The sequence below is a fragment of the Clytia hemisphaerica genome, unplaced genomic scaffold, assembly GCF_902728285.1.
Source record: "Clytia hemisphaerica strain Z4C2 unplaced genomic scaffold, Clytia hemisphaerica genome assembly, whole genome shotgun sequence".
Taxonomy (NCBI): Eukaryota; Metazoa; Cnidaria; class Hydrozoa; order Leptothecata; family Clytiidae; genus Clytia; species Clytia hemisphaerica.
The window spans coordinates 645,431-659,064 of NW_027104384.1; the positions used below are offsets into that span (position 1 = coordinate 645,431).

The 13,634-nt window shown below is 32.7% G+C and overlaps 1 protein-coding gene across 1 annotated transcript in view; it reads left to right on the forward strand.

Annotated features, from left to right (window-relative positions):
• Positions 1-2,973: 2,973 nt before the first annotated feature.
• The window catches only part of LOC136819382 (ectopic P granules protein 5 homolog), a 49,652-nt gene continuing 38,991 nt past the window's right edge, over positions 2,974-13,634 (forward strand). The window contains exons 1-11 of the mRNA XM_067075618.1: positions 2,974-3,102; positions 3,337-4,097; positions 4,377-4,469; positions 4,633-4,704; positions 4,970-5,092; positions 5,384-5,504; positions 5,916-6,061; positions 6,972-7,177; positions 7,524-7,641; positions 8,066-8,186; positions 8,622-8,778. Of these exons, the coding sequence (XP_066931719.1) occupies positions 3,012-3,102; positions 3,337-4,097; positions 4,377-4,469; positions 4,633-4,704; positions 4,970-5,092; positions 5,384-5,504; positions 5,916-6,061; positions 6,972-7,177; positions 7,524-7,641; positions 8,066-8,186; positions 8,622-8,778 (2,009 nt within the window). The 5' untranslated portion in view covers positions 2,974-3,011. The remainder of the gene's footprint in view (positions 3,103-3,336; positions 4,098-4,376; positions 4,470-4,632; positions 4,705-4,969; positions 5,093-5,383; positions 5,505-5,915; positions 6,062-6,971; positions 7,178-7,523; positions 7,642-8,065; positions 8,187-8,621; positions 8,779-13,634) is intronic.

The following is a 13,634-nucleotide window of genomic DNA, read 5'->3' on the forward strand; positions in this document are numbered from 1 at the left end:
GTCCATGATGAAAATGGCCAAAAAATTAAGAATATTCTAAGAATATCACAATCGTGAAATTTTGCTACTCAAGATAAGAATGTCATTTTTAGAGCATTTAAATTATTTGTCAATTACCCCCAAGTCAGGCTCACTCCTTTCACAAAAATGCCATTTTATGCTTGAGACGTATGTACTAAATGTTAAATCTAGTCTGAATTAGGATCCTAATCTAAGAATATTGTAAGAATATTTCAGGATGATTTTCCCCAAAAAGTTAAGAATATCCATGATGAAATGGATTTACACCATTCTTATAAAAAAGAAGAAGCGTGTACTACCTCATGAAAACCAGAGAAGATATCATTGAAAGATAAAAATTGCTGCTGAACCGGGGTAAGAAATAAATGTATTCTTTCTCTGATCAATTGAAAGATCATTAAATCCACCAAATCGATTTTACAGCATACACATCACACACTCAATAATGGCACGTTTTTTATAAGAACATCAAAAATTTTTGAAGCCTTGAGATGTTCTTAACTTTTTGAGTTTTAAGCCTAAAAATGTTCTCAACATGTTCTTATTTCCGCCATTTCTAGAGTATTTGTGTCCATTTTCTTATGAAATTCGGTGTTCTAGAGTCTGCAAAGCCTTAAAATATTCTTAACTTGTTTATAACATTTTGGCTATCGAAGCCTTATGTTCTTATATAGTTTGTTCTGATAAAAAACGTGTAATTTAAATATACAGTATCACAAATCTAATTTGAAAAAGTCAAAGTCACTGTCACAAATCCTTACAGAACCATTTACAAGAGAGAAGCTTCTTACTTCAGAAAGTGCCACTCCTATCATGAATGAAAGCCATGTGTCTACTGATTCTAGCATATCTTCTTATTTATTAGAGATGGATGCAAATCTAATTGCAATTTGATTGAATAAATTATTCCCCAAAAAGATAATGACAAAGGCAAAATCTAATCAAAGCTAGACTTAATTATCTAAACCACAAAACAGATAATATAAAAAAGAGGCAAAATGTAATTAAAACTAGACTGAATAATTAGACCCCAAAACAGCTTGCGCATTTTAAATTACTAAAGAGTAATCAAATATGTCTCGTCCTAGTCCCTTACTTTTTAATTGCACAATTTCAAACAAAAAGACTTGGAGTAATGATTAATTATTGACGTATAAAAAACCAAGCTGAAATTACTTTTGCAAAGATTTGGAACTGTCAGGACCCAGTTTGCAAGATTTAAATTTCATAGAAAAAACCTAGAAAAATGTAAACGAGTTTCTCCTGGTTTCTCAGCTATTCCTATTTTCAGATTGAAATATAAATAATCTGTCTTGTGATTCGTTATGGTTATAACAAAAATATTTGTTCGAGATTTTCGCTATTTTTTCCAAATTGAAAGTGGATAGAAAGTCACTACAAAAACTTTACCAAAAATACATATTTTACAAATGTTAATTATAAATTATTTTAAAAACACCTAAATAATAAAAATACAATAATTGTTTGAATAAATATAACTAAATGTTGTATGATATATAAAGTAAATAATATCTCAAAATATCAAGATAAAGCGGAATTTATTTGTACTGCTTTGAGCCTCATTAATGGTAAGAGTAGAATTTTTATACCATTAGGACAAGATAATAAATGCATTGAAATTTGGACATGTTACGATATGAGATTCACATCCTCGCCATACCTTGCGGCCGTTTTTTCAGCCATCTTCTTTCTATGACGCGTACGAATACATGTGAAAATGATAACTATGAATAAGAAGATGCTCAAGGAGAGCAAAGCAATTGAAACCATTGTCAACCCTACAAATGAAAGAAAAGAAAACGCACGTTTTTTATAAGAACCAAGCTTGCGATCGCAGTCGAGAGCAACCCGAAGGCTCCCTTTTCTCTAGCTGTCTACCCGAAGGTAGGGAGGGCGCCTGAATATTTCTGCTATTTTAATTTTGACTGTTGTGTCTGTTTTTAAAGTTGGATTGTAGATTTTTTTATTGTTGAGTTTAATTCTTTGCCAATGATTTTGCCTTTTTTCTTACATTTTTAAAAGTGCTTTTTTAATACTGCACTGGTTGTTTCACTAAAAAGTGTACACGTTTCAAGTGAGGTTTTGAGAAAAGTAAAAATGTTGTAAATCTAAACTTTTTACCATCAGAAAGAGGAAAGACTAACTTAAATTTTGAGCTGTGATACTTTAATTTGCTTCACATGTTGTAAAGTTATGAAGAAAATTTGAAAAAATTCTATTTCGAAAAAGCGTCATTTTTGAGAAAAAAGTGTGGATCGAATTCAAGCTTATAAAACTTGGATATTACTTTTTGATTAAAACTTTGTTAATTCTGTTTGGCTGTATGAAAAGGTTATATATTTTCCTTGTCAAAATTTCTAGTCATTAACAAAAAGATAAAGATAATCTTAACAGGTTATTTTGTCATTTTTTGTCATTTTTGGTCAGCTGAATGATTGAGGCATTTCCTATTTTAATTCAGACCCAGGTGTATTGCTAAAAAGAAAAATAAATGATTATGACCTAGCTTGGATTCATGATAATAAATTATGATATAAATATTATGATCCAATTTAGGCTAAAATTTGTAAAATTGTGAAAATCTTTGCTAAATTTCACATGACTTTTGAAGGAGTTCAACTAAGAAATTGTGCATGCATTGAGGTTGTTCACTTTTAACTCTTTGGAAAAAATGTTTTTAATAAACTATATATATACTCACAAAGAGAAAGCCCTGAAGCTGTTTCTTTATTTATTATTAATTATTGTTATTATAGTTATAAGGTATTACTTTATACAGTAAAAGGGTACACTTTAACAAAAAAAATAGAATAAAGTTTGTTATTATTTGTTTATATTTGTTTGTTAAATTTTGTCAATGTGCCTCTGGCTGATTAGAGATTTCATTTCAAAACAGCTGCAGTTATACATTATACAAAAATTTTGTTATTTAGATGTGAAAAAATGTAAAATAAGTAGCAGTTACTGAGATGGCTGAATGTGTAAGAGAGCGCCCTAAAGCAAAGAAGAAAAAAGCAACAAATATACAAAAAAATGAGTCAAAAGTTACTCCTAAAACAGGTAACATTTTTTTCTATTTTTTTCTTTATTGTGTTGACAATCTGTCTGTCTTCAGCAACCAAATCTCATTTAATAATCATCAACTTTAAAGGTATTTACACTAATTATTACTATTTATTAGTATTGTTTCTAATAAAAATTTCATTCTTTTAATTTTTTTTAAAGACAAGGACTAAGTCGTACAACTTATATATGGATAAATGTATAATTTTATATTTTATTTGCTTCTTTAAGGTGGCAGCCAACCAGAAAATTCCATTGTTTTACAAGACACAGAAATTGCTTCTACAACTGAAAAAGTTGAAATCAAAAACAAAGAAAATGGGTCAGAAAACAAGGCAAATAGTGAACCAGTAGCTTCTTTGGATACATCAAAGAATGTTACTAGAATAGAAGACAAGCAGGAGATTGCCTCCTCTGAAGGAGAGAATGAAAATAAAGAAATCAACAAAACAGAAACGGAAGAGGGTGAAGCAGGTCTTCTCAATACAGAGAGTGTTGCTGTACAATCTAGTTTGCTTCCTGCAACTGATTTTCATTCTGAACTACCAGAAGAAAATGATGATAACCTGACAAAAAATGAACCTGAATCAGTGGAAGGTTCTGCACCTTTTCCTTCTTTAGAAGTAACACAAGAAGATGACTCCTTAGAACAAGCAGTTAACCCATCAACTATTATATCACCCTATGCCGAGTCCACAGCCCCGCCACCCTCTCTAGAACCTGTGGAACTCCAAATTACTGGTGCCATTGCAACTGCACCACCCCCTTCAATAGAACTGAAATCTGAAAATACACTTGTCCAAGATGATATAGTAATGCCACAGAGTGTTAGACCAAGATCTCAGGTAATGACATCAAGAGAAAGTTTACAGCAACCCTTGGTGGAACCAATTATAGAAACAATGGAAGCATTCTCAGAGTATCAAATGAAACATTTCTATCACAATCAAGAATTAGAGCAGATTGACTTTTTTGTTGATGAGTTCTTAAAGGTAAGAATTTATCTTTATTTTCAGCAATTATACAGTATAGCTCTAAAAGAGCATCTAGTAACATGAAAATCAGAATGCAGATCTTCAAGGGAAATCTTGAGAGCACTCACGAACATCAATTAGTCATATGAAACAAAATTAATAATGGCACTATCATCAATTTAAGAGACAGGGTTAAATGACCAGCAACTTAAAATAAATGAAAAAAAGTCACTGTCACTATCAACCAAACTGAACAATACTATGGTTGATAACAGTGTTGAAATCTTATTTTTTTAGAATTCTCAAAAAGAGCAACATGAGTTTTTCGAATTGATCCAGTTCTATTACAAATCAAGAAGACGTCTCGGTGAAATTCTTGATAAAGTTGAGGTAAGCTCAGTATTTTGATTTTTTTGATTGTTGTAAATTATTTTAAAGTTTCTATACTTCTCTCATCAACACCTGTAATATTATGTCTGTTGATTTCTTTAGCCTCTTTTTTGTTTGTCCCATCCAAACTATTTCATTACAAAGCCTTCCTTTTATTCCTTAGGGGTTGCAAAGTGAACTGAAAAAGAAGAAAGATGACGCCTGGGTTATCAAGCAAAATGTTTACAAAGCAGAAGTAGGAAATAAACATCTATTTCATTCTTTAATTGTTTTATTGGTGGGAAAATGCGTGCAGTGTTTTGAAAATCTGGAAGTATCTAAAAAGTTTGATTAAACATGCATCATTTTTTCATAATTAGTGCATTAAGATTAGTAACCTATTTATCTGCTAAGTGAATGACAAACTTCTATTTAGGAAGTTTTTGAAAACTACTTACAGTTATCAAACACAAGTGAAATACAATCAACAAAATCTAACAATAACTTTTAATCTTTTTCAGGGAACATGCAGCTGCGGAGTAAAAGTTTCTCAGCAGCAAAAATATCAGCAAGCATTCTTCCAAGAAGAAGTTAAAAAATCGATGTCAAGTGAATTGTATACAATACGCGGCATTGCTCATGAGGTTTGAATGGTTTTTTAGGGGGCTTTTTAATTTTGAAATAGCACTATGTGTGACAATCCTTAAATCTGAAGTGAATTAAAGAATTTTGTACTTCTAATGCTATTTGCACGGTTCACTAGAAATGTTCGAATCTGTGAGAAACAGTGGCCCTGTGGTAGCATTTTTCAAATTTGAATGATATCTTTATAATGATGGCTCATATGAAAATAAATGCAAGTCATCCTGTAGTGTAGTATGAGCTTTTTAATAAACATGTTCTATCACTAATAAATCGTTTTAATATAACTTTAGACATTGCCTTTGGAACTGTACAACAGCCAGGTTGCACGTTTACGAATCATCAATTACTTAACCAAATTCTTCCATTCATCCCCAGAACTCTTCAATCTGACCGAAGAATTACCAATCTCAGGTTTGAAAAACTTGACATATTACTCATACATTGACACTTTTAGAATTACAGAGCTCCCATTTCAGAACTGTGATTTGAACAAAGCTTGTGGCTAACCCCCCCCCCCCACCATTGCAGATTATCACTAACTATTATATCACTCCTTTCTTTCATTTTTATTTTCCCCTTTAAAATTCAACATCAGAGGGTCGATATCCCTTTCTTTATAAACTCTTACCCAAATAAAATTCACAAAAATATAGGTCACTGCATACTCTTCACCAGTGAATTCGAAAAATTTTAAAATCCTGCTGCATTTGACAACCCGATTATACCTAAAATTGGCCGGGTTACATCCATAAATCTGTATTCACTCATGCCAATCAAATTGTCAAACCTCTAGGAGTTCATTACGTGATTTTTCTTTTTCAGCAAAATTACCATCCAACGTAGACAACAATGCTATTCAAGTGTTGTTACAACTACAAGAATGCATCAGTATTCTGTTCCATTTCAAAAGATATGGTGTTCTTGAAGTGACTTTCAGTGATGATCTACACTCATGGCTTGATTTATTGGTAATAAAGTTATAAAAACACTTAATGAAATCATATTCTCTAAGATATTTTCACTAGCCACTGGTAATTACCCTAAATTATTACTTCATGGCCTTTTCTTATAAGAGGCCCCAAGGGGACATTCACGCATTCTCACATTTTTTTGCAATTCACGCTATTTTCTGTACACGCAGAGTTTCCCAATTCACGCATCCACGCCGTTTTTTAAAAAATTTCACGCATTCGTGCAAGTGAAAAAGCCCATCCAAGCATTCACGCAAACCGCTTGGGTCCCCTATAAAAGGACTTCAATTAGGACTATTCTAAATAATGCAAATCTTGATGTAGGCTAGGGGTTGTCATATCCCAGCTGGTTGCAAGGGTTTGGGTCTGCAGTCACTTCATGACTATCTGTGGTGATCTATCTTACTATGTGTGGTGGTCTTTCGAATTTTCTCAAATAAAGTTGCTATAGATTTGTCGTAGCTGCAGAAAAAGGTTGTGTCTGGTAAACTTTTTGTGCTGTAACCGCACAAAAATTGTAATTGAAAAAATATTACCAAAATTGCAAATTTTATCCAAATAGCTTTGGAATCTTTTGAAATTCCCAGACAAAGTTTTCCAAACATTTTTATAATCCCACTTCACCCAATCAAATACTTTTCAACAAAAGCTAATTCAATGAAATGCTGTCTTGAAAGCTTTGAAATGGAAAGGCAATGCTAAATTGGGCAGAATTCCATCAGTAACGCAATTTATAAAGTATGTGGAAAGCAGGGACGACGTTGGTAACACGAGCTTTTTTGTTTTGATTTATTGATTTAATATTGCAAAGCTTTTTACATGGTCAGCATATATTTTATATCAATACAAGCCTCACATCCTAATATTGTCAATCTTGCTTTAATCGTTTTTTTTATCTTGATTTCAGGTGGCTGCATTGCATCGTATCGGAACACTTCCAGATTCATTCTTTCTATTGAACCATCTTCTACGTTGTCCACCAAGCACAGTTGCCAAGATCTCCAACTACCTTCAATTCCCTTCATTCAAAACATACAGCCTGGTCAACAAATGGAATTCTCCACTGGTTCATCACTTCATGGTCATGTTGGCAACTCTTACTTTACCAGTGAAGTAAGAACACGATTTTTATATATAATAACATACAAAATTTTTTAAGCCTTTGGGTGTTCTTAACTTTTTGAGTTTCAAGCCTAAAGTTGTTCTAAACATGTTCTTTCGAGTGTTGTAGTATTCATGATATGCATCATTGCAATGTCTTCCACGGACCCAACAGCTGATTGCTTGAAAGTGACGTGATTTTACGTCACTTCTAACCAATCAGCAATTGGGTCCATGATGTAATGTCAGATGACATTGCAGTGGTGCATATCATGAATTAAAAGTAAAAAAACAACAAATCGTTTACTTTCAGTTTCAGCCTACTAACCTTCAATATTGTTTACATTGTATTGTTTAGAAGTCGACAAGAGTTTCTTCGTAAATTTGAAGCGACTATCTTGAAGAAAGAAGAAGAGAAAACTGTGATGGTTGGAAGAAGTATCTCATGGACACTCGTTGATGAAGAAAAGGAAGAGGTACCAATCAATTTAGCCCGTACCGACTCAACGCCACGGGTGTTTTTATATTTTGAAGTCAGTGAAGAAGAGTCTGGTACAGGCTACAATCAATTGAGATTTTTCTTTTCGGTGAAGAAATTTGTCGGTAAAAAGTGACGGAAAAAACGCTTATAAGATTTTTCTCAGACGAATTTTTATATTTATTTATTTATCTACAGTAATTATATTTCCCAGGTCTGTCGACCACTATGAAATCAGCATGCTTGATATTTTACAATTTATGGAGATCTTTTTCCCATTCTGTGTGCAATATTTCTTTGAAGTTGGCGACAGATGTTGTAACAACTACAATTATAGCCGACGATTTTCTGCTTTCTCAACGTAAGATATTTTGTATACCATAAAACTAGAATTTCTTTTATATGGTTTTTTCTTTCTTCAGGATGAGAAATTAGAGGACAGCTGGAGTTTGATGACAGAAAGTGACTTGATTGCTGTGTTTGATCAATATCCTTTCACTGAACTCTTAGCTTATTTACTGGATATGGAACAGAATGATGAAGGTAAGGACAGTTGTAATAGGTATGATAATCGCGAAAATGAAAGTCGATGGAGTTTTCTTCTTTTGTTTGATTTTTGACCTTGAATAGGAGAAGTAGTTTAATAACTGTTGTTGTATTCTATCGGTTACTTGAGTTTTATGAATTTTAAAAGAATTCTTCCATTGTAAAGAAGAAAGATAAACTTAAACTCTGATAGTCATTATCAAATTCGGTTCAAAAATTTTGCTTAAAAAATTAATAAAACAGTTATTATATTCTTAGTGAGTGCTTGAAAACGCTGAAAATCGTCCTATTGAATGCTCACTTGCGAAAAAATCTCTTGGAGATTGGCACGATACCTAACCGTAACAAACCGTACTTCGCGTTTCTTTTCCGTGAAAATAGAAGAGTTTGGTACAGGCTTCTACTAAACAATGTGCTTTTTCTTTTTTTCAGGAAAATTTCGCTACAGTCCTTCCCGAACTAGTAGTTATGACGTCATCAGTTTATTTGCATTCTCCTCAAATTTGATCACTCTCTTGTCGAAAATTTTCGACACATACAATTTGTTGAGGTATCGGCAATTCTTGAAGTGCGTCAGTAGAATTATAAGGTAAGAAAGATCTTTCTAGCTATTTCGCTTTTTTTCGAAATTTAAAGTTCGGGAGAATATTACGATCACAGCCTTTCAACTTTATTTCATCGGGTTATTTGATTTGGTGCAGCCATTCTAATTCGCGTCGGTATTCGGCTATTGCCAAAGGAAATGCTGACGTAAATTTGGCTTTTGTCGACGTAGAAATGCTGCACTACTTGTACTACTTAGAACCCACAATTTTTTCCTGACGCAAAAAAGTCGGAATTAGAAAGGCTGGTATAGGGGTTTATCGGCTTCCTGCCTATAATGTACGTCCAATGCTGAAACTCAGAGTTAAAACTCTACTTTCTAAACCTACATTAAAACCTTTAAGAATCACTTGTTTTTTTAATCTTGAGGGAATTTCCTTTTCGTTCCAAATATTATTGCCAGCATTGTAGCTCAAGCCAGCCCACGGGATGGACCAGATCTGTAATTTTGTCAATGTTAGACGGTAAAGGTCTCATGCAATGCAAACTATGATTTTGTACATATTTTTTATATAAGCAAGTGTCTGTCCCTATATCAGGCTTGCATTATGCTTAGCATTCTATTGTTTTCGAACAATAGCTATCTTAAGGTACTAAAAACTGAGCCTGCACATGCTTATAAACGTTGTGCTTATAGAAAAAAAACATGTAATCCAACATAAATAGAATGTGTTATACTTTGCATTTTAAAATGATTTTTTAATTCAGTATTTTGAACGAGATTACACAAAAGTAAAAAACTTGATCATAAATTGAGCATACGGTTTGTGCAACCTAAGCATAGAGACATCAATTTATACGCTTTTGAAATACTGGGAGTTTAACCGACAACCTTGTGCACCTATTGTTGATAGTAAGGTTCTTTAACATTCCTCTCACTAATTCCCCTGGTATTTTATAGCAGCCATAACTTTCATTAAAGTGCTACCGCAGCAAAACGAACACATAGAGTTGATTTGCTTTCAAAAAGAATGGTATTAGTACAGTAATTTTTGACTTCTCATCTGATCTGAGACAAAATTCAGTCTTCAAATGCTAACAAATGAGTCAATGGATTGATTTACAGTTATAGTTTTAAAAGTAAAGCCCATTTTGTTTTGGCGTCTACTTAGAGTGACATCCGTGCCTTGCCTTACACGCTTTTTTATAATAATAGTTTTATAAAAATACAATGCTGAAAACCTAAAAACAAATTAAGAACAGTCTTGACTGAGAAGTACAGATTTCCATTTTAATTAATATGACAAGAACGTTTAAGTCTGAAAAATTCAGAGCTGCCCAGCCAGAGCCATAACTTATTGGTTTTCTGTAAAAACCGTTTATCTAAGGATACTGCTCTCGTATGTTGTTTTACTATGGTACACGTTTGTTTAACCTACGCGGAGCGCTTAATAACTACTTGTGGTATAAAAAAGGGAATTTCCCAAAAAAGGGAATTTCCTAGACTCGTTAGTTCTCTAGGGATAAGAAAAAGACAAACTTAATACCGGGTTACCATTTAACCGGTTAACCATTTAACCGGTATAAGAAGAGTGACAAACAAGTGTGAAAAATTGTGAGTTATTTTGTCCAACTATCCTTAGGCGTGAACCTATGAATGCCATCCTCGGTCGCTTTAGGCTCCCTGCGGTGGCAATCATCTGGTCGAGCATACACTCGTCTTTTTAATTCAAAGAAAGTCAGATTCAGTTCTTAACCCAGTAGCATCATATGAGGTCTCTATATTTTTTTCCGTCCTGTACTGGTGAGACAAGACCTAGGAGTACTGCAACCCATGTTTTTCTATCCCGAATAAAGAACTAAATCGAGGTTGGCATTTCTTTTCTTAGCATGGAGGTATAAAGAAAAACAGGAGATGTATTTTATTATAACCAATTTCACCCTACGATTAAAAAATTCGCGAGGTTTGCATGCTCATAATCTGATATATCGTGCATTTTAGTGAAATCTTATTGGCTCATTTCAATGTTAGAAATTATATGAGACTATATCACATCGATGTAAGAAAATATTTGGACTTAAGAAGACCTTGGCAATCCTGAATCAAACGAAAAATTTTTTCGATCAATGTTTTCTTTAAAGGGGACGTCTGCTTTGGTAGATCATTTCAGTCATAATTCTATGCCAGATAGCTAAATTAGTAAAAAAAAGTTTGCAGAAAAAACGAGCTCAAAATCTTTATTTTTGACTGACCATATTCAGATTTTAGTGTTTTACAATTTCCTCTCTTTTACCTGATTTTTGACGTAACCTTTGTTCGTAATCTATAAGAACAGAAATCTTGTCTGTAGTCTAAAGTACTGTGTTTAAACAACTTTTGATAAGAACATTTTAATTCAAACTTCTAATTTCGATGATTTTTCCAGTCCACAACTATATAAATATTTCAGTTTTCTATGAAGATGTTGGAGTAAGCTTTCATTGACAAAATGTTGGGAAAAAGATGTTTTAACGACTTTAAATGTTCTTGCACATCTCTGACTTACTTAAAATTTTCTTATAAAAATGCAAGCTGCACAGAAAGAGGAGTTAATCTTGTTTACTTGAAATAACATAGAAAACATATAACATAAGCTACGTCATAAATTTTGAAAAAGAGGGATTTTTTAAATGGCCATAGAAAGTGATTGAAAAAAAATCTCTTGAAGTGAGATAGCTCATTTTAATCTCCCTGGAATAATTTTTCCAAAAACTCTAAAAAAACAATATCTAAAATCAGACCAGACGTCCCCTTTAAAGTGAACTCTATTGCTTGATACTTTCCTCGAAAATTCTTCAGCGACTTTTTGTCTAAAAATGGAGCCTGAAATCGCGTGTGCTTATAAAGAACTTTCCATTTTCTGGCTCAAGAAAATATCTTCTCGAAGAAGAAAATTTAACGGATAGCGTAATGGAACATTAACTTGTTTTGTTAGGCTAAGTTTTATTTAATTCTTCTATTAGAAGGCTAGAAATCTTCAATATTGGTGGTTTGAATGTTCAGAGCAAACTTGAGTTCTACTAAAATGTATTATTTTATCGGGCGAGCCTTAAAATTTCTTTTGATACATTTTATAAAAGAAATCAAAAAGTTTTAACGAGCAATAGCAGACAAATTCAACTCCTGTTTTTATCAGATTGTTTAGCCTGTCAATAGTATGATCAAAAAATTTGAATCAAAAGTGTCGTAAATCAATTTTGTGACATACGGCTTTTTTCTCTGGGCTTTTACTCGAATTGAGAAAATTCAACTTAGGCTTTCTTATTGTTGCTGATCAAAATTTTCAAACCTAAAATAAAAGTATTGTCAAATGTCATTGTTGTAGTATTAGTCAAAACACTGTTTTGTTTTCTCTTTACCCCCACTTTATATTGCTCCCACTTTGCTATTGCTATTTTTTGGGGGAAAATACGCGTGTTCTAAAGTGTTTTAAGTCTAGAAATTTTATTTTATTACAACGAGTTGTGAAAGTATTGTAGAAGATAATACGCTTAAATCCGAAGTCTCCCATTCTCGCATGAAGCTTTTTCGCTAGCGGTTTTTAAGCAGACGGCAATTTGAAAATTTTGTGTTTTGAAATTGAATCTGTTTCCATTTCATTTCGAAATATCTAATTTTCAATTTTTCAAAGCTATTCAACGTCTTTCATAGTTACCCTCGAATGTCTAAGCCCGATGTCTAGTCATGATGGTTAAACTACTTCAAGCATAAGAATAGTTTTACAAGATTGTCTTGATTGTGGTAGATTTTAGCAATGCAAGATCTTCTTTCCTTGCCATTACATTGAAAAAATTGCAGTTTCAATTCGCTCATTTTTTTAAATAATTCTTCTACCATTTTTTAGCTAGCGAAAAATTGATTTAGACTATTTTCTTGAAACATATTAAAATTTTCTTATGTAATTTTTTCTTCGGAAAATACAAGAGATTGTATTGGTCGATTTTCATTTGCATTAGGAATTTTCCTTTGCCAAATACAAGAATTGTCTAATTTTTCTTCAGAAATACAAGATTGTCTACATGATTTTCCTTGGAAAATACAGCAAAATGTTTTAATGATAATGTTCCATTCAACAGTGCCGTAGGAAGTATTTTCATATTTGCGGGGGGGCTAAAGTTTAGTGACACCGCAAGGGCCAACCATGGTTTGACCCGAGGGGGGGGGTTTGAAAATTTGAACTCTAGATCGCTTGAAAATGCACTCAAAACAAAATGCTTTCGAGAAAAAACAACATAAAAATCATTCTTTGACGAATTTAAAAAGAAAATCTTTGCATTTTGCAAAATAACCATTTTTGAAAAAATTATTGGGGTGTATAACCCCCCTTGCCCCCTTCCCAGTTTCTACGGCACTGTCATTTACATATTTACTTAAAGATGCGGTCACGATGTGGTTATATCAGTAGAATCGGTAGGAGCTTCTGAGCAAGAAAATACACGTTTTTTTATAAGAACATTCAAAAGTTTTGAAGCCTTCGCATGTTCTTAACCCGATTTTCGAAAAACAAATTTTTTTGGGTAAATTTCATCCAAATTTGTCCTGATTTTTTGCATGATCATCATTGGTAGTAAGTAAGTAAGTAAGTAAGTATTTATTTACCATTTAACACTACAAAAAAGATACAAGTGATGATATGCACAATGGAGGATGGTAAATAAAAGATAGCTGTAAGCACATTTCCACAAAAAAAATTACCTCTAAAATTAAATCTTTATCCATAAGAATTACTATTTATAAGCTTAGATCAATGTTCCTAACCAATTTTATTCAAATTTAAAGATTAGATAAACTGTCTCTTCATTCCTATCCCCTCCCTTAATAACATCCAATGGGCATGGGGGACAATCAATGATCAAAATTAA